A 20,393-nucleotide genomic window follows, 5' to 3' on the forward strand; every position below is an offset into this window, starting at 1 on the left:
ATTTAAATAAAAAATGAAAAATATTTCCAGTACTGTATTTTATCACAGTCACGCATCTGAAAAAGTAATTTCTCCTTTACGGTTTTAATAGAGTTGATCTTCTCATCTTAAAAAGTGCTATAAACGTTAATAACGTCTGCGTACCGACATGTGTGGTGTGTGTGAAGACACCCCACCTCCTACCGGGTTCTCTCCTGTCATGGAGTTTATTCAGTTTGACAAAAAAAGGTTAAACAATACATTTATTGTGTTGAAAAACAGAAAAAAACATCCTGAACCTGCTTTTCTGGATACCAGATCAAATCTGTGTGCAGCAGCTCGGACAGTCCTGCTGAGAGATGTCTGGTATCTACCGTCGTACTGCTTTGTAGTACTACTGCTGTAGTATTCCTGGCATTATTACAACATGTGGTTCTGTAAGGATGACAGGAGACACGCTGTTCTGGTCCTTGCAGACTGTATTTGAGCACATGGGCTGCTCGTGTATTAGCAGAGCGTTTACACTGACCACAGGGTGATTACATGACAGTTACACACAGGTGTCGTACTAGTGACACAGAGGTACAACCCAACACATTACATGGAGCAGACTGGTTTATAATAGGTGAAAGGATCTGCTGAAACATGCTGCAGCGTTAAGAGCACTTTAGCGAGAATGACAGCGTTAGTGATGTCGTGTTAGTTCATGCATGTAGTCAGAGGATCCATCTCTAATTCAAGCGTAGGTCTTGTGTCACACAGATATGACTGCTCCTCAAACAAAATGATCTTCCTCCCGCCAAGAGCTGCCTGTTCAGTAGCGCCCGGCTGGACCCATGGAGGGTTGGTCAAGAATCTGGTCTGAACTGGAGACAGGGACCAACTGGAAACCAGCGATGGTGGCAAAAACAACAAACAACAGTCACTGAATTATGATTTGATGATGTTTGGTTTAGGGCGTCACGGTGGTGCAGTGGGTGGCGCTGTCGCCGCGCAGCAGGGTGGTTCAGGGTTCAAGCCCCGCTCCGTGTGGAGCTTGGATGTTCTCCCCGTGTCTGGGGGGGGGGGGGGTCCTCTCCGGGTTCCCCAGCTTCCCCCCACCTCCAGAAACATGGGCTTCAGGTGTGTGTGTGTGTGTGTTTGTCATATGTGTGGCTCTGCGGTGCACTGGCGTCGCGCCCGGAGTCAACCCCGCCTCACGCCACCAGCCAGCTGGGATAGGCTCCAGCCCCCCATGAGGATGAAGGGAGGATGTTTGGTTAAGTCTACTTTATGGACAGGCAGTGGTTTGGGCGACAACACAAGAAATGTTTGAGAGATTTCCTGAAAAAGGCACTGATTACCTGTGCAGACGTACGGCAGGGGGCCGCCGTGTCCCCCCACCCCCCAAATATATTAAAAAATGATAAAGAAGAGGTGACAAAAACAATATTACAAACAGTTTGATTCAAACTTGTTCCTGTATAGATATATACATCACAAAGTACTCCTGGTTAATATGGGAGCAGCTCGTTGACACCCTGATGAAAGCTTGTCATCATGCATAAATAGGAGCTGCAGCCGGACAGCGCCACCTAGCTGTGGTACAGGCGTATGCGCTGGGATATGTTGCTGCGACACAGAGGGCAGTTCTGCAGGGCGTCGCTGCAGACCTGACAGCAGCAGACGTGACCACAGGGCAGGAAGACCACCTGAGACTGGAGACAGACAGACAGACGGTCAGACAGACAGACAGACAGTCAGGCAGACAGTCAGGCAGACAGACGGTCAGACAGACAGACAGACAGTCAGGCAGACAAACGGTCAGACAGACGGTCAGACAGACGGTCAGACAGACAGACAGACGGTCAGACAGACGGACAGACGGTCAGACAGACGGTCAGACAGACGGTCAGACAGACGGTCAGACAGACAGACAGACGGTCAGACAGACGGACAGACGGTCAGACAGACGGACAGACGGTCAGACAGACGGTCAGACAGACGGTCAGACAGACGGTCAGACGGTCAGACAGACGGTCAGCAGGACGCTCCACTGGGCAGGACACCGGTGTGTGTGGGCAGTGCTCTCACCCCAGTCTCCATGCAGACCACACACTCCGAGCTCCCCGGGGCCTCCACCGGGCTGGGGGCAGCGGGTGTGACGGGGGTCCCCGGGGTGGGTGGTGTTCTGGGTAACTGGAAACCCGACGCGTTGTTAAGCAGTGGGGGGGTGGAAGGAGGCACTGGAGCTGAGGGGGTGACGTCTGCCTCCTCAACTTGCTGGACCTCCTTACAAGCTCCTGTTGGAGGAGGAGATAGTCAGCACACCAAACAAGGGGGGGTCTGGACTTCATGTGTGTTTCACAGCCCTGATTATCACCCCCCCATCCCTTCCTGACCAAACAGTGAAAGAACAGTCTGACAAATATCAGAAATAATCTGGTTACAACTCGTTTCCACACTGACAGGAAGTCAGGAGAAGAGAGGTCAACTATCAAACTAGTCTTCATTGTCTTTGGTGGGTCAGACCAGAGGTCCCCCCCCAGAGGTCCCCCCCCTTCAGCTCCACCGGTTTCATCTCAGACAGGATCTTCTCTGACCGTCTTCATTTGCTGGATAATCGTTAATGACACCAGGACAGCTGGAGTCTACGAATAAATCATCAGTGGTTTTATGTCAAATGCAGACATCAGTTCATCACCGTAGGAGAAATTCTGATCATTTCCATCAAAGGGTGAACAATCAATCAATAATAATCATTACAATCATGAATCAGTGGTGGGGGGCCTCTGATCTCGGGGTAACGGAGACAATGACACCTGAAGTGTGTTCAGACGTCCGGTCGACTCCAGTTTGGTTTTCTTTAGTCACTGCAGAAAATCCCACTTCACAGAGACGGGAGGTGGGAATGGAAGCAGGGATTAAGAGACTTTTAGGGTCTCAGGATAATCTGGTTTGACTCTAATCCAGAGCACTGGAGCAGTTGTGGGCGCTTCATTTAGGGGTAACGGCTGGTAACCGGTCACGTGACCGTAACAGACGTCACTTTTCAAAATAAGTGACTTCAAAATAAACTTCATCTGAGGAGCAGCCTCTCTGAACCAGTCGTGTTGGTAGGTTGAAGCCTGCTTGTACCCCCCCTAAAGAACAGAAACCGGGGGTGGGCCCCACCTACCTCCATTGTGATATCCATGAGCCCAGTTCAAGAGAGCTTTCTGGATTCCTGCTTCACTGATCCCAAGCTGAAAAACACAAATGAAGGATTATCTGTGTAATCTGTTAATCACAGGGGGGGGGGGGGTGAACACATCAAGGAAGTGTGTGGTAACATGGGCGTTCCCCTGAGTGGTGTGTTAGTGGACTGAAACATGGAGCGTTACTGCTACTGCTATGCTGTCGGTTGGTGGGGGGACCGGTGGGGGGGGGGTGGGGTGGTGGTGATGCTGCAGACGTACCTTCTTGAGGTCGGAGGGGGTCATGTGACGGAGGGCCTCGGTGGTGATGCGATGATGAGCCAGGATGGGCAGGTAGTGCTGCACCGACAGTCTGCAGAGCAGGTTCACCAGCTCCTTCTCCACCCCCGCCTCCTGCAGGACCAGCACAGATACAGTAAAGCACAGCCTGGTCCAGGACCCCCCCACCCCATCAGCTCCACAGCGTACCTGCATGCGCAGCGACAGCGGCTTAGCATCCAGCAGCCTCTGGTACTGGATCATCCAGTAGTTCTGCTGGTTGGACTCAGACTTACGCTCCATCTCCACCTGAGACACAAAGAACACCACTGAGGGAGGTGTGAACCGTGGTGTGTGAACCGTGAGGTGTGAACCGTGGTGTGTGAACCGTGAGGTGTGAACCGTGAGGTGTGAACCGTGGTGTGTGAACCGTGGTGTGTGAGCGGTTCCTCACCAGAACCTGCTGCAGCTCCTGTTCTCTCTGGTCTCTCTGCTTCAGAAGCTGCTGCAACAAGTCACTGAGTGCTGCACGCTGCTCCCCCAGAACCTCCTGCGCACGCGCACACACGCACACACACACACACACACACACACACACACACACACACACACACACACACACACACACAGTGACCACCACAGAACCCCCCCAGGGAGCCACCCCAGTGAACCCTTTCACCCTGTACCAACAGCATTGACTAGAAGCAGAAGGACACAATGAACATGGATCTGATTCAGGGTTACATCTGGACCGGAGGACGGTGTGAACCCTGGACTGCTGCAGTGGAGACACGTCTGGTGTTCTCAGGTGGTTTCACGCCTGCTTCTGGACCGGCTGTGACTCACCTCTCAGTGAGAGTCTGAGTGGTGAAACAGCCTTACAACAGCCTGTAACCGCAGCCAGAGCCCCCCAGGCAGGCTTCTGAGGACACAGACACAACAGACCCGAGCCCACCCAGTCTGTAACGGCTGCAGGCCTCAAACGTGTCCACTAACATGTGTCACGGCCTGGGGCACCGAACACGTTAAAGAACACCAGTACTAAGATGTGTGAACAACGTGCACGAGGATCTACCAATCAACTCCCTGTAGGCGCATCACGCTTATTAGTTGGTTTTTATTCATTTTTATTCGATATACTATATTGATCCCTGAAGGGAAATTATTTAGTTGCACACTCTTTCACACTGTTAGTAGTTAGTCATACATGTGTATATGGTGTGTAACACACACACCTAACCCTTGGGAACTGTTTGGGCCCAAAGTGACATTTTAGTTGTTTTTATGTGTTTCTCTCCCAATAAATCAGTCCGTTAAGGACTAAATATGACATTTTAACAATAATCTTCTTTTGTCTTCTGCATGAACAGCTCCTAAAGGGTTTCTTCACTCTGACTCTGTGTCAGCGGACAGATAGAACCCATGACATCACCGGCTGCTGCCGCTGCGTTTGCTGACTCGTTCCCACAGAGGTCGTGACCTCTGAGGTGAACTGAACTCAGCTGGTGGCGGGTCATCGGCGTCCTGCTCAGACCCTTGTTTCCTGAACACTACCTGACTTTTCTGTTTTTATCTTATAGTTTAAAAAGGACGTTATTAATTCACGGCATTAAATCATTTTTATAATTTATGCAGCATCCCAAGATTTTGGTTTGGAGATCTTTCAAGTTTTTTGTTGCCTTATCTTCCTGAATAGCAGTTTGTACGAGGGAAACTTGTCACCGTGAAGCAATGACATGAAATGGTGTCATAATCAAGAGGCAGAAAGAACAAAACCAAGTGAATGTGGGGAGGCAAAGAAAGAAGGCGGTGACACCCACCTGCAGGTTCTCTGTGTCCAGATTACGTCTTTTAATCTCCAATTTAGTCAGCTGCTTTAACTCACCCTCTATGAGCTTGATCTGGGGACAGTGGAGAAGCAGACATGAAGCTGGCAGGGAGAAGGAACATGCTGTCCAACACAAAGTCAGGATGGAGACACAATGAATGGTTTCTGTCTGTGGCCTCAAAACATGATTACTGAGCTGCAGGTCAACTGGTTAGAGCAAAACAGAACAAAGATGAGGATGAAGAGATGATGAAGCTTCAGTATTTATCTCCATCCTTCACCGCTGGAAAATCAAGTGTCTAAAATCGGATGTTCTTCGTTTATTTGACCGCTGAGGTTGAGAAAGGAACCAACAACCCCACCGTGTGTCACCATTTACTATTACCGTCCAGCAGACAGGTGATGCGTCGTTCCAGAGGAAACACCTGCTAACTACAGACCAGTGGGTCTAACTGGGGTCAGGAGGTCATGGATGAACAGCTAACACTGGGCGAAATGGGAACAACCAGAAACATCAGCTACCATGATTTAAAAAGTAATCCTGACGGAGATGAGGGACGGTCTACCGTTGTAGAGATGGTGATGGTTCTAGTGAAGGTGAATGATAGGAGGTAACTCTACATCCCTGTGTGAGACATGTACCGACATGTTTAACAGATACAAAAGAACCAATCAGATGTGACCAGTGTCAGCAGGCGGGGTGAGCAACAACCCCCACCACTAGAATAAACTCTGCTCTGCCCTTACTCAACATCCTGACCGGCTGAAATCAATAGCGCCACCTGTTGATCAGCTGATGGTGAAGCAGTACGATCCCAAAGCAAAAGTCAAATCCTTTAGTCTTCAGAGCATAAATGTGTGTGTGAAGAACGACGTAATGGTTTACTGACAGGCGCTGTGTGTGTGTGTGTGTGTGTGTGTGTGTGTGTGTGTGTGTGTGTGTGTGCGTGTGCGTGTGCGTGTGTGCGTGCACAGACCTGGTTGCGGATGTAGCCATGGACGGCATCTTTCTGCAGCTGCAGGGCCTGGAACGCTGCTTTCTGCATCTCCTCCTGTGACCAATCACAGCACAGCGTTTAGGGACTGACCCACACTGACCTCTCATTGGTGTCATGGACAGAACAGACACACCTCCTGTAAGATGTGGGCGATGGCTTTGGATTTGTCCAACACTTGGAGGGACAGCATCTTATCGAACTTCCTGTCCAAAGTCTCCATGCTGTTGTCAGAACAGAGAAACAACACGCGTGTTAAGGCTTCTGGTCACATGATGACATGTTACAACATGTTTACTCATGTGTGCTGCACACACAACCTTCTGCAGGCCTCTGACACCAGACTCTGTCGGCGGATGTCGCCAGCCTCCTGCAGGAGCGTCATGGCGTAGCTGTCTGACAGCATCTTCTGCATGGCAGCTAGAGGCAGACAGAGGGGGGGGGGTATTTATTATGTACAGTAACCCCTCGAGCATTCACGCTTCAAGATGCACGCCGTCACTACATCGCAGATTTGTAGTAGGTAGTCACGTGATAAAATTAATTATACATAAGTTACATGAAGTACAAAACACCACAAAAGTCAGGAGAACAAACGAGCTACATCTGTACTCCACCAACGAGAACGAGATGCGGTCTCACTGATGTATCAGTAAAGTACGAGATCCGGTCTCACCGATGTATCCATCCACCAGCGCGTGGTAAAGAACGAGATCCAGTCTCACTGATGTCGTATCCATCCGCCAACACGTGGTAAAGAACGAGATCCAGTCTCACTGATGTCGTATCCATCCGCCAACACGTGGTAAAGAACGAGTTGCGGTCTCACTGACGTCGTATCCATCCGCCAACACGTGGTAAAGAACGAGTTGCGGTCTCACTGACGTATCCATCCGCCAACACGTGGTAAAGAACGAGTTGCGGTCTCACTGACGTATCCATCCACCAACACGCGGTAAAGAACGAGATGCGGTCTCACTGACGTATCCATCCACCAACACGTGGTAAAGAACGAGATGTGGTCTCACTGACGTATCCATCCACCAACACGTGGTAAAGAACGAGATGCGGTCTCACTGACGTATCCATCCACCAACACGTGGTAAAGAACGAGATGCGGTCTCACTGACGTATCCATCCACCAACACGTGGTAAAGAACGAGATGCGGTCTCACTGACGTATCCATCCACCAACACGTGGTAAAGAACGAGATGCGGTCTCACTGACGTATCCATCCACCAACACGTGGTAAAGAACGAGATGCGGTCTCACTGACGTATCCATCCACCAACACGTGGTAAAGAACGAGATGCGGTCTCACTGACGTATCCATCCACCAACACGTGGTAAAGAACGAGATGCGGTCTCACTGACGTATCCATCCACCAACACGTGGTAAAGAACGAGATGCGGTCTCACTGACGTATCCATCCACCAACACGTGGTAAAGAACGAGATGCGGTCTCACTGACGTATCCATCCACCAACTAGCGCTGGTTTCCTGAAGATTGGCTCCTATCTTGGATTTTGCTCGTATGTCGAACAGAACCAGACAGAGCGACGGCTCGTATCTCAGAAACCTGGTCTCTGGAGTCACTACTGTGTCTGACAGATCATGAGGCAAAATATTCAGTGTATAATCTGAGAAGGAAACACAAATGAATTAGATCTGATCACTTTGATGTGTTGTTCATGTTGGTCTACCTCAGCGTTCCCACATCCAGTCGGGTCAGAAATGACTTCATGACCAGTTTGTTAGCTTTGGTAATGAAGTGGTTAATCAATGACGCGTTCTGGACCTTTAAAGGTGAACTGTTACGACGCGTGGGCAGAACATCGACGAGTCAAACCAGGTAGACAACAGGAGCTGCTCACCTGCCACGTCCCTCTTCCTCAGTGAGTTGGCCTCTTCCTGTGTGATGGCAGCCAGATGCTCCATTCTGATGCTGGAAGGGAGTCGACAAGCGTTTCAAACGTCAGAGCAGTTTAAAACCACCTCCTGTGAAGAACCCTGCTTCACTGCGACACATCCTGAGTCTCCCCATGTTGGATCACTGACACATGGTGCTGGACCAGCCTTAAAACAATCTCTCCATGGAAACCTCAGAAATCACACCTGTATTAAAATACACGTCTGGAAAGAGACGACCAGATGGACATGAACTGATGACGCTACATCAGGGGCCGGCAACCCACGGCCCCGGGGCCCCGTGTAGCCCTTCCATCCTGTGGCTCAGGAAAAGAAAATATAAATATCTAATTGAATTATATTTTATTCATGTACTCTTTTTTAAATTATTATTATTTTTGATTGATTTAATCTGTTTTCCACATCAGTGCTGTGAGCTGAAGCGGTGCTGACGGTGACATGTTAACAGCTTCCGTGTCCTTTCCGTGCCTTGAAAGTGCTCTCTGAATGGCATCAGTGGGAAGCAGCACACTGACGTGTGTGCGTGTGTGTGTGTGTGTGTGTGTGTGTGTGTGTGTGTGTGTGTGTGTGTGTGTGTGTGTGTGTGTGTGTGTGTGTCCGTTACGGTCAGACACTCACCGGTCCTCCTCCATGGATTGAAGAAACTGTGCACTTTTTTTCTGCCTGAGGAAGTAGAAAGAGTAGAACTGTGACCACACACTCGTGTCAGTGACGACACACACACACACACACACACACACAGACACACACACACACACACACACACACAGACACACACACACACACACACACACACACACACAGCGTCGTACCGGTTTTTGTCCATCAGCATGCTGCTGATCCGACTGCTGATGTCGTCTTCAGCCAGCCGGACCTTCTCCAGGACGTTCTGCCTCTCGGCCTCCTGAGCTCTCTGCTGCTGGTTGACCCCCTGCTCCACCCGCTCCTGCTCCTGATCACACAGATCACACACCTGGTCACCCAACAGAAGGTGTGCCCAAGAGGCCAGCAGCGGTGGTCTGCTCTACGGAAGCCTCTAGGTTATGATGTCACACCGTCCGGTCCAGAACGAGACTCAGAATAACAGCTCAGGATGAAACCCACTCCCTCCTGGTGTGCTGACTGGTTGTGTGGCTGTTCCTGTCCTGACAGGCTGTAAGTGTAGACCCACACAACACGGATCAGACTTTAGGTGGTACCCTATTTGTTTGTAGAAATGATCTTATGAAGATTTCACCTTTATCAGTGTTTTCTTTACTTGCAGACAGGCTGACTTTACAGCGCTGTGACTGATCAGAGCCTTCAGCAGCAAAATGGAGAGAAGATCAGACATGAGAGGGCTTCTAAATAAATCCTGACCTGCTACTACCAAGGCCTGCCTGTGATACCAACCCGCTCCATAAAGCCCTCAGGGATCACCAAGAAGCACGATTACTAACGCATGCTGAGCCTACGGCACCAACCTGGCTGGATCACCATGGTAACCAGTGATCTACACCTAACCTGGGCTGAAGGGGTTACGTTCAGAAATTTCAAGCAAAATTCCAAACAGCTGTCCTTCACCAGCGACCGCCTGATGTTCTCCTCAGGGACCTCCAGCCGAGGGAACACATGACCCATAATAACCTCCTGAACTCACGTCGGTGACAGCAGACAGTCACCATCAGCCTGGTGAGGGGTTCAAGATGCACATAATTCAGTTTCCACTGTTATTAGCACTACTTAGTTGTGATTCTGCTGTAGGGGTGTTCTGAACTACTGCTGGTACATCAACAGAACTCTGACTGGAATCTAACACACACCTTGTTTGAGAAATAAAATGTCTTCACTCTAAATGACTTGTCAGGTGTCCGTGTAGTTCCTGAGAGGAACCAGTGTGATAGAACATGTTGGGTCTGGTTCTCCAACGAGCTCCTGAAGATGTTGGTGCTCCAGACGTGAGCTGATCAACGTACGAGTAACTGAAGACAGGAGCCGTCATCTGTCCGTTTGGTTTGACATCCATCCATCCATCCATCCCTCCCTCCATCCATCCATCCATCCATCCATCCATCCCTCCATCCATCCATCCATCCATCCATCCCTCCATCCATCCATCCATCCCTCCATCCATCCATCCATCCATACCAGCCAAAATGTTTTGGTTTTGAGCTTTTTTACAAGGCTCAAACTAATTGAAATGATTTCCTTTTAAATGGTGAACTTCTGTTTGACTTAGAAGCTGATTGACGAAACGGGTTAAACTGGTGTCTTGTTCTGTATGTCTGGTGTATCAGTGTTACAGGCTAAGAGCACTGACAGAATATCTTTACTTGAATATTTACTTACTAACTGCATGTTTTTCAGTGTTTCTGTCAGCTGACTTGAAGCCCCCAGCTGATCAGACCATGTGACGTGTAACACCAGTGGAAACGGGCGTGGGGAGTACCTGTCGCACTGAGTTCAGCATCGTTTCCTTCCGGGAGGTGTTCATGAGGAAAAGCTGGGTGTGTTCCTTCTGCTTCTCCTCCAGGTGGCGCTCAAAGGCCAGCTTCTGCTGCTGCTTCTCCTCCTGAAGGGCAGAAGAGCATGTCAGACCCTCACGCCACGGCTGATGGGATTTCAACTACCACACTTCAGCAGAAGCCTGTAGACTACAGGTAAACCTCAGCTGGTCCCAGGAGACATGAGCTCAGTCCAGAAACGATGTGGCTACCACTCCCAGTTCTGTACTTCATGAATGCATTTCAATAATATTTGGTTGACACATTTTTATTTGAAGCGTACAAACAATTAAATGTAATTTTCTAATACAGTTCATAAAAAACGTCGTCTCGTCTTCAGCTCCTATGGCCTCACTGCGGGTCGTACGGGCTAAAAATATATGTTTCTATTTTATCTATCGTACAGTAACATAATATTACGTGCTTTCAGCGGTTTAGTAGTGATTTTATGATTCCAATATTTGTTTTGAGGACAAAGGGGAGTAAAATGATGTCAACTCCATGTATTTTTTTTAACAATGACATAGCTGCTGATGATGATAGATGGAGAATGTGTCAGTTTTTTAACATCTGATGGTAAAACCAGCCCTTTGAAGACGTCACTCTGGGACCTGAAGCAGATTAGTGGTAACCACTGATGAACCACCAATAAACAGTTATTAGTGAACACTTGATGTCCTGTTGGTGGTCAAATAGAACGAGTGTGTCTGAGGTTTCTTTGCACTGTGGGGGGGTTATCAGCTGTGTGCTGCTGCAGGAAGTGTGACAGAAGACAACATGACTGTGTGGGGGGAGACACACACCTTTCTCTTCTCGTAGTCGCTGAACTTGTTCTGTAACACAAACAGCAGTGATTGGATCAAAATGAGATAAACAGCACTAGTGTGTGTGTGTGTGTGTGTGTGTGTGTGTGTGTGTGTGTGTGTGTGTGTGTGTGTGTGTGTGTGTGTGTGTGTGTGTGTGTGTGTGTGTGTGTGTGTGTGTGTGTGCGCGTGTGTGTGTGTGTGTTCTCTACCTGCCAGGACTCATCTAAGCCATCGACACAGTCAGTGTTCTGTTCACCACAGTTACTCTCCAGCACCGGCAGGAGGTACTGGGATGGGGGGCAGTATTCCTCCCCCAGCTCTGAAAACAACAGTATTCTGTGACATAGGACTATACAGACCATAATAGTAAGGCTCCACAACAAAAGGGATGAAAGCAGTCAAAGACACCTTCATTAAGGCTCAACATAGAGGCACAGTGTGTGTGTGCGTGTGTGCGTGTGTGCGTGCGTGCGTGTGTGTGTGTGTGTGTGTGTGTGTGCACTGAGTACCATCAGGTAAGCCCTCACCGGAGCAGAGGAAGCGCTGGATGCTCTCTGTACCCTCAGTACACACCGTCACAGGTGGGTAGGTCATCACCGCAGCATCGAGTGTGAAGCTCTGTCTCACACACACACACACACTTTTTATTTAATCACATCTATGGAGTCTTGGTGTAGGTAAACACACACACACACACACCTCCAGCGTGCGGATGTGGGCCAGGCTCTGGGGCAGCTTGGTGATGTGGTTGTCGCTCAGGTCCAGCGTTCGGAGGCTGCTCAGAGAACCCACAGAGGAAGGCAGCTCACTGAGACAGTTCCCTACACACACACACACACACACACACACACACACACACACACACACACACACACACACACACACACACACACACACACACACACACACACACACACACACACACACACACACACACACACACACACACACGGAAAAACACAAGCCATGACCTTTGACCTCCACACGACGTAGGGCTCCTGGGAGCAGCTGTTACGTGTCGGCGTGTACCCTTCAGATTCAGCGTCTGCAGAAATCTCAGAGAGCCGATGGAGTCAGGGAGGGCCTTCAGACGGTTCTTCTCCACGTTCAGGATCTACCAGAGACCCAGATGTGAGCAGAACTCACCGACACCACGCTCTGGACCAGAAGCCAAGTTCAGATGGACTTACCTTCAACGAAGCCAGCTTCCCAATGTCTTCTGGGAGAGAGCTGAGCTTGTTCTCGTGCAGATCCAGCACCTTAGAGGAGACACACGTGGAAGGAATGACAGATCTGAACCCTGACCCCTCAGACACGACGTCCTTGTCTTCTTAAAGCTCCAACACTGGGATGTTTCTTCACACCATCACCACGCTGGTGTTTCATTACCTTTAGTGTGGCCAAAGTGTTGATGTCACATCCTCGGGGCACCAGAGACCTCAGCTCATTAGTGTGGAGGATCAGAACCTGGATTGGACCAGAGGACATGTGTGACTGTTCAGACCTGGATCTAACTGTAGTCCTGAGCTAGCCAGAGGGACACATCTACAGTACACAGAAGTTCACCTCTGATGTTCATGTAAATAAACATCCTACAGTCTTACCTTCTTCTGTAACACCTTACAAATATAAAAGGCACTGGAGGGAACCTGCACAGAACACAGAACAGATGCATGTGAGCGTCACACGGATCAGTTCAAGGACCAAAAGAGTTTGTCTACAAAAACACCAAAGACGTTTCTGTACACATTTCAAACTTTTCAGAAGTGTGAATCTCCTTTGTCAGCCACAGGAACAACAACCACTTTTCACATGGGACAGGCCAATAGGAGCCCCCTTTTCCACAGGGTTGGGATCGAGTGAAACTCGTGCATTTTAAACACTTTTTAAAAATGCACTTAAGGGCAGTAAAAATGTAGATTTAAGACATGAACTGTGCCCTCAGATCTGGACGCAGCAGACTGAACTGGGAGAACCTGCACTACAGAAGGATCTACTAGTATGTACACACATGAGCAGTAGAACTGTTTGATCACCGACTTTGATCTCATTGGGTCTCTGTAAAACAGTGTTTAGGGAAGATGCCATGCAGCACCATGTAAATCACTTCACTTCACTTCTTCACACATCTTGACTTCTTTCTATTCCTATGAAATAGAAAGAAGTCAAGCTCAACCACTTCTACAAAGCAGTGGTTAAAAGCCTGACCCTGGTCATCAGTGCTGCTAGTCTCAGGTGTTAACCATAGAGCAGTGTTCTCGTTTGTGTGCATCCTTGCGTCTTTGACACACGTGATTTTGACAGGGATGCACGATCATCAGACAGTGTGGGTCCCTGGGACGCCAGCTTTGAATGTACTTCAACAAAAATATTCACAATTTTTGCATTTTTCCACTTAAAATTTTGAACCTAGAAAATACAATTATGTTTTGATCTCAACTCGTGAGTTTGTCGTCATAGACTCACCTACGTCACTCTGTCTTATTAAAATCTACCAAACGATAACACGACGTCTGCTGGTTTTACACGCTGCAGTGACAGAGGAGTTGAGCTGAAGTCGTGTGTGTTGATGCACGAATGAGCGAGGGATTACTGTATATTTTGGGATGCATGAACGTCATGTTTGGATGCAAAAAATTTTCTTGAAGCGCATCCCAGGGATGCACTACTTCCTTGAGGTAACATGAACTCACCTCAGAAAGTTCACAGCCTGAGATGTCCAGGATGTCGTCAGCACCTGCCTCCTTAGACTGATGGACAAGCAACAAGGTTATTGTCCTCCACACAGCCAACAACATGTCATTGAAGCTGACACACTCAAGGAGCTTAAGGAGAAGCTGCGTCCTTAAGTGTGGCTTAACCTCAGAGCGCTCTGCCTTTCCTTGTTAGAAGATGGCAGTAGGAGATTACCAACAGTTCTTACCCGACACAGCTGATACTCCAGTCTCTTCTTAGCATCCTCAGTGGGTTTTCTCTTCTTGAAGAACAGAGGCATCGTGAGTCCTGCCTCCCCCACCACTACAATGACGTGAACTGTGTGATGGACAGGCAGACAAACACTAATGTTACTGAGGTACTGCGGCATTCAGACTGTACTTTTAATTTAATTTTAATCAACTGTACTGATCACCGTGGGGAAATTATTAGTCCAGTCCGGCACACACTGGTTGTTAGTCACATACATATATATGTGTGTTTGTGTGCTACGGGTATAGGCCCGTAACACACACACGGGACCTGTAGGCATGCAAGTGATGGGGAGGTGGAGAGACGGGCAGCTCCTTCATGGTGCGACTAAATGAGCAAGAGACGGCGCCTTGCTCAAGGGCGCCTTGCTCAAGGGCGCCACGGCAGTGCTTTGGAGGTGAACTGACAACTCCCACTCTCAGTTCACAATCCGAAATTTTTGGCCGACACGGGTCTTGGACTGGCAACCCTCCGGTCCCAGGGGGTGTTGGTGTGGACTGATCACGAGACACACTGGACCTGGGTGGAGTTCTGACGAGCTCCTCTCCCACAACAGGAGAGGCTTCTAGATAAGAACCCGATGGAGTGATGCCTCTCTGTCTGGGATATTTGAACTGCTGCATGAATAATTGAATACCACGTTCATTATCATTGTTTCACATCTGGTTTGAATCGTTGTAAGCGAATCCCATGGATGAGGAGTTTCTGAAGTTGTCTTTCTGTGGTTACTTTGGGCCAGTGCTGGTGGACTCTTAGCTAACAGGGGCAAATCAGTGTTGGGCAAACAGGGAAATTCAGACACTCACATGAACCAACCTTATACTGCAATAACTCTTTAATGTTCCGTAATGTCTATGTTGTGAGTCAAATTTGTAAATTAACATGGAAACTAGATGTTACACAGTTGAGCCCATATTTCACCTCACCACAAATTCAATTAAAAGCAGCTAAGTAATTTTTACATAATTAGGGAAAATGCTGAAGGATATCAAGACAAAAACCAAAGTGTCTTCCATTTTCTGAAATGACACCAGAATTTAAAGGCTTTCATTCCTTCCACCCAGGAACACGGGCGCTACCATCCGCTCCTGCTTGCACTTCGTAGTAAGTTTCAGTAACTCTGTTACTACGTATTTCGATCTTATTTTTCTTGTGTTTTTCCCTTGTTTTTCATGATATAACTGTTAATTTTTCTGCGATAATCAAGGAGCTATTTTCTGAGTCAGCTGGATGTGACTCTATTGTGTAAACATGGGATGGCTGATGGAACTGAGACCGGACAGAGTCTTAGCAAATAGGACAGAAATCAGTGGAGACGAGAGGTGATTACAGACAGACGGTAATTAAAGTTGTGTTTCCCGACAATCGTCACGGACAAAGAGAGATCGTTGGCTAACAACACTTGGGAGCTGATCTAACGCAGTCTAATGAAACATAGGATGTTAATTGGGAGGTAACCCAAAATGTGGAGGTTTTGTCTTGTGGTTGTGAAGTACACTGAACTGTTGGCTGTTGGGCTCCATCCACCTCCGTCTGCTAACCTGATGTCACAGTGAGGAGGAAGACAAGTGGAAGCTAGGACACTAGAAACTGTATTCTCTTAGCTATTTGATCTATTATGATTTCTTTTAGCTCTTCATTCTTAATTCTCATTATTCTGACATTCACTGTGGTTTTTATTCTGGAGCAGTACGACTAAAACGAAAAGAAATTCCCCCTTCGGGATCAATAAAGTATGTATCAATATTACATTCTATTCATACTCATAGGCAACTGTAAATAAGATAAAAACGTGCTGTTTGTGTGTGTGTGTGTGTGTGTGTGTGTGTGTGTGTGTGTGTGTTTATCCGTCTCTATCCTTTGTCTCCCACAAGGCTGTGAATGAGTGATAAACTCTCCTCTTGATTTCTGGGTTATCTCTCATCAGGGTTCATGTCAGCTGAACGTAACCCCTGACTGGTGACAGTGAATATCTGTTAGGTTGTAAATAAAGGCTGAGGCTGTTTGCTAATGAGCAGCGTCGGTTTAGATACCGACACCGCTCAGATCACTTATAAGAGCTAAAGCTGTTTTCAGTCATTACCAACCAGATAACAGCTCTGCTATGAAACTGGTCATGTGTTCACTATGACGCTGAGGATTCCATCATTTCCCATCATTGGGCCTTTTGTAGTAGGTTGCTTCTTGTTGTGACTGTGGCTGATGGCTTTTGCCCTCCCGAGCGTTTGATTAAGTCCTGATTAAGTTTTAGTACTACAACAATACTACTTGTACTACTACTACCAAAAATAATAACAATAACAGCAACAATAATGAGAACTAATAATAAAATTGCTTGCTGTTGGTGGGTTGCAGTCTGGATATGGACATATTTCTGTACACACACACACACACACACACACACATATATATACATATACATGTTGTGGACATGCTGGGGTATCCGGGGAGCACTGGTGTCGCACCCGGAGTTTGCCCCGCCTCACGCCCCTGAGACAGCTGGGATAGGCTCCAGCTCCCCGTGACCCACTACAGTGGATAAAACAGTTCAGAAGATGAATGAATGAATACCGGGGTATGTCAATGTCTGGGTTGAGACCAACTAAAAGCAGGCCGTAGCATAGTATTCTGGGTTAAGGTCTCAGAGGACCATTTCTATCACTTCTTCACATACCACTGATGGGACGCTGTCTGCCAATGACATCCAAACAATCTCAGCAGGACCAGACTACATTCTGGTAATGAATCTGTCTTTACGATGAAACACCAAGATCACTTCTCCATTGGGCTCTTTTTCGACACCAATTAAAAGCCAGAGGTTTAAAGCACTTCTAAGGATCAGAGGAGTTCCCAACTATAAAGAAAATATGTTTTGACAATTATTCCGTCCATAAGGCATTCAATGTGACAGAATTGATCACTTTATCTATTTTATATATCTCACATTAAGTTTTAGTACTACCCTCAAGAACTACTACTACTACTACTAACACTTCTACTAAGAATCATAACAACAAGGCACTCAGAGACTGTAACATCCCACGACTTACCCTGACCTACCCTGAAGGTAGTACCTGACTAGTGCATAAGGAGAAGGCCAGTGTGAGCAAGACCATAAATCAAAGCTGGTGCATAGATAGATCAAATCACAAAGTTTTGATCTATGGTCTTCCTCACACCGACCTCCTCCTTAGTCTTTCTATCTTGTCCAGTTCTTGAGTGTGCAAGAGTTTAAATTTGACCTTGACCTAGTTTTCTCAAGGTCAAGGTCATCCTCTCATCTCCACCCCCTCTCCTGCCTGAGTCATGAGCTTTTTGATCATCTTTCTGTCTGAACGGTTGAGGAGATATTTGGTGGACCAATGGACGAACTGACATCACAATACATCACCGCTTTGCAGCGGATGTAACAACCACCACACGGTCCAGGCTGTGACGTCATCAGACCCCCAGGGGCCCCTGCAGCTCCGTCCTGAGACCTCTGACTAAACTGGATCACTCGTGTGAGTGAACCCCCCACCCGAATCCTCCTGGGAGTGGATGTTTGTCATAAGAACGACTGCAGAACCTGCTACGTCACACAGGCCCGGGGGCGTGGCGCTGTGGGGGGAGGGTCGTTACTGTCAGTGACGTCACTGACGGTATGTCACACAACAATCTAGTGACGTGAGGTCAGGTGAGGTCAGGTGAGGCAGGTGAGGCATGAAGAATGAAACGAAATGGTTGTATTTATCCAGTGATGTGTATTATAAAGTTATTTTCCGTTTAACGTCACCAATTTTAGATTATTGATTACTGATCCTAACCTATGTAGGCTATACTATTTGAAGTGTAAACTACCGTCACTGAGGGCTAAGGCTAGCTCCCGGACACCCGGACACCCGGACACCCGGACACCCGGACACCCGCAGCCTCACAGCCTCACAGCCTCACGCCCACAGGCTCGGGGTGAGCCTCTGGCGGTACCTTCACACAACACGACACACAACACACCCAGACCCACCGCTCGGACCCACCGCTCGGACCCACCGCTCGGACCCACCGCTCGGACCCACCGCTCGGACCCACCGCTCGGACCCACCGCTCGGACCCACCGCTCGGACCCACCGCTCGGTCTGCGTCTCTCTCCCCGGAAGGCTGAGGGGTCCGAGGGGAAGTCCCGATGTCTGCTAGCGATGCTAACGCCCAACACACCGGGGTCCCGGCGGATACAGCCACCGCTCAGTCACGGCCCTGGGTTAAAGACGGTGAACCTCCAGCGGTATTCCTGAACGGATCTCTGTGGCCCCCGTCCAGCTGAGTCACGTCAGACTCACGCCATTTAGTGTGACTGAGACAAACAGTGTCAGAAGCTGCTCTTCTTCTGCTGCTGTGGAGCGGATTTCCGTGTTACAGCAGAGCGTTCAGTGTGTCGCCCTCTAGAGGACGTAGACTGAACTGCCTGATGGAGCCATGGGAAAGACTGGTTCAGCTGTTTATTACTGGAGGGAATGAGACGATTATTCATTTAATTCACTATAAGTTCCCGCATTACTACATCCACAAAGCCTATTTTGCGTGAGGAATAAAAGTCTTCCTACCTGAATTAAACAATGCTTTAAGGTATAATTTGAGAGCGATGGGTGTAATTTACTACTCTTAAATACAGGTGTGTTTTGTATTTGGGATTTGGACGTAATGATGATTTGAAATATTGTCCAGTTTCACTGAAATATTGAAAGGAAAAATAATTCAGGATGACAATTTAAAACAATAATAATAGTAATAATAATAGTGATAATAATAATAATAAGAATCAGAATAAGAATAATTCCATGTCCCAAGCAAGGTTATTATCGTTAACGAAAACTAACGAAATAACAAAAACTAAATCTGTAAAAATATTTTCGTTAACTGAAATAAAAATAAAAACGAGGCTTGGCAAAAAAACGACATCTAACTGAAACTATTGTGTGTTTACAAAACTAACTAAAACAAACTGAAATGATTGAGAAAATGTGCTTAGTTTTCGTCTTTGTCAGTGTATTTCATACACAAGCCCAGTAGGCTATTTTGGGTGAACATCTATCTCCTGGCTTTTTTAAAATAAATTTTTAATCTGTGGCAGTTTGAGGCCAGCAGATGGCAGGCACGTCACACAGCAAATCCGTCGGGCGGCATGGCGGCGAAAGTAGGGAGACAGCACCATAGTCCTATTTGGGAATATTTAGAATATGACTGTGTCTCAGACAAGAGTAGGTGCCTTGGATGGATGGATGGATGGATGGATGGATGGATGGATGGATGGATGGATGGATGGATGGATGGATGGATGGATGGATGGATGGATGGATGGATGGATGGATGGATGGATGGATGGATGGATGGATGGATGGATGGATGGATGGATGGATGGATGGATGGATGGATGGATGGATGGATGGATACTTTATTAATCCCGGAGGAAATTGCATATATCCACTGCTCAGGCATTAAATAACAAATAATACTGGATAAACACCAGGAGAAAAGGAAACACTGACATCACAGGACATACCACAAGACATACATTACACTAACAGACAGGCACATGCAGCACTAACAGGACTTATATACTAAACTATAACTAAAATATAAACAGTATAAAATTTAAAAATATTACAGTATTAAAATATAAACAGTATAAAATAAAATCTAAACAGTATAAAATTGAATTAAAATATAAAACAGTATAAAAAATAAATAAATAAATTATATATATATATATACAACAGTATAAAATTAAATTAAATTAAATTAAATCCATATTCAACCCTGTGCTGACCTCGCCACCTCCCCCCCGCTCCTCCTGAGAGAGTCATTGTACCCCCTGATGGCACGGGGCACGAAGGAGGACCTCAGCCTCTCTGTGGAGGCGCTGTGTGACAGCAGTCTGCCGCTGAAGGTGCTTCTCTGCTGGGAGAAGGTGGTGTGTAGGGGGTGTCTGGTGTT

At 47.6% G+C, this 20,393-nt stretch overlaps 1 protein-coding gene across 8 annotated transcripts; it reads right to left on the reverse strand.

The window, feature by feature from the left end:
* Positions 1–227: 227 nt before the first annotated feature.
* On the reverse strand, positions 228–19,182 carry lrsam1 (leucine rich repeat and sterile alpha motif containing 1). 8 transcript variants are annotated; one of them, XM_068334646.1, is made up of 25 exons: positions 18,479–19,182; positions 14,380–14,489; positions 14,150–14,206; positions 13,061–13,105; positions 12,846–12,923; positions 12,647–12,715; positions 12,486–12,570; positions 12,156–12,277; positions 11,966–12,074; positions 11,666–11,775; positions 11,454–11,483; positions 10,596–10,718; positions 8,980–9,119; positions 8,786–8,830; positions 8,113–8,183; positions 6,557–6,656; positions 6,373–6,460; positions 6,219–6,293; positions 5,234–5,314; positions 3,868–3,963; positions 3,624–3,722; positions 3,417–3,548; positions 3,137–3,203; positions 2,053–2,261; positions 228–1,676 (listed from the first exon to the last, which is right to left on the reverse strand). In XM_068334646.1, exons 2-25 carry the CDS (start codon positions 14,449–14,451, stop codon positions 1,554–1,556), a joined length of 2,226 nt encoding a protein of 741 aa, XP_068190747.1. In that variant the 5' UTR covers positions 14,452–14,489; positions 18,479–19,182; the 3' UTR covers positions 228–1,553. The 8 variants fall into 8 exon arrangements, with proteins under 8 accessions (XP_068190747.1, XP_068190749.1, XP_068190745.1 ...); XM_068334648.1 differs by having other exon boundaries at positions 18,518–19,181; XM_068334644.1 differs by having other exon boundaries at positions 18,505–19,181.
* Positions 19,183–20,393: the final 1,211 nt, after the last annotated feature.

Source organism: Antennarius striatus, chromosome 15 (genome assembly GCF_040054535.1).
Source record: "Antennarius striatus isolate MH-2024 chromosome 15, ASM4005453v1, whole genome shotgun sequence".
NCBI classification, from domain to species: Eukaryota; Metazoa; Chordata; class Actinopteri; order Lophiiformes; family Antennariidae; genus Antennarius; species Antennarius striatus.

Coding starts and splice junctions, on each gene's coding strand:
- lrsam1 (XM_068334646.1), bottom strand. CDS start 14,451: ATGCCTCTGTTCTTCAAGAAGAGAAAACCCACTGAGGATGCTAAGAAG. Junction 12,075..12,155: donor CCCACATCCGCACGCTGGAG/GTGTGTGTGTGT, acceptor TGTGTGAGACAG/AGCTTCACACTCGATGCTGC. Junction 3,723..3,867: donor AGGAGCTGCAGCAGGTTCTG/GTGAGGAACCGC, acceptor TTTGTGTCTCAG/GTGGAGATGGAGCGTAAGTC.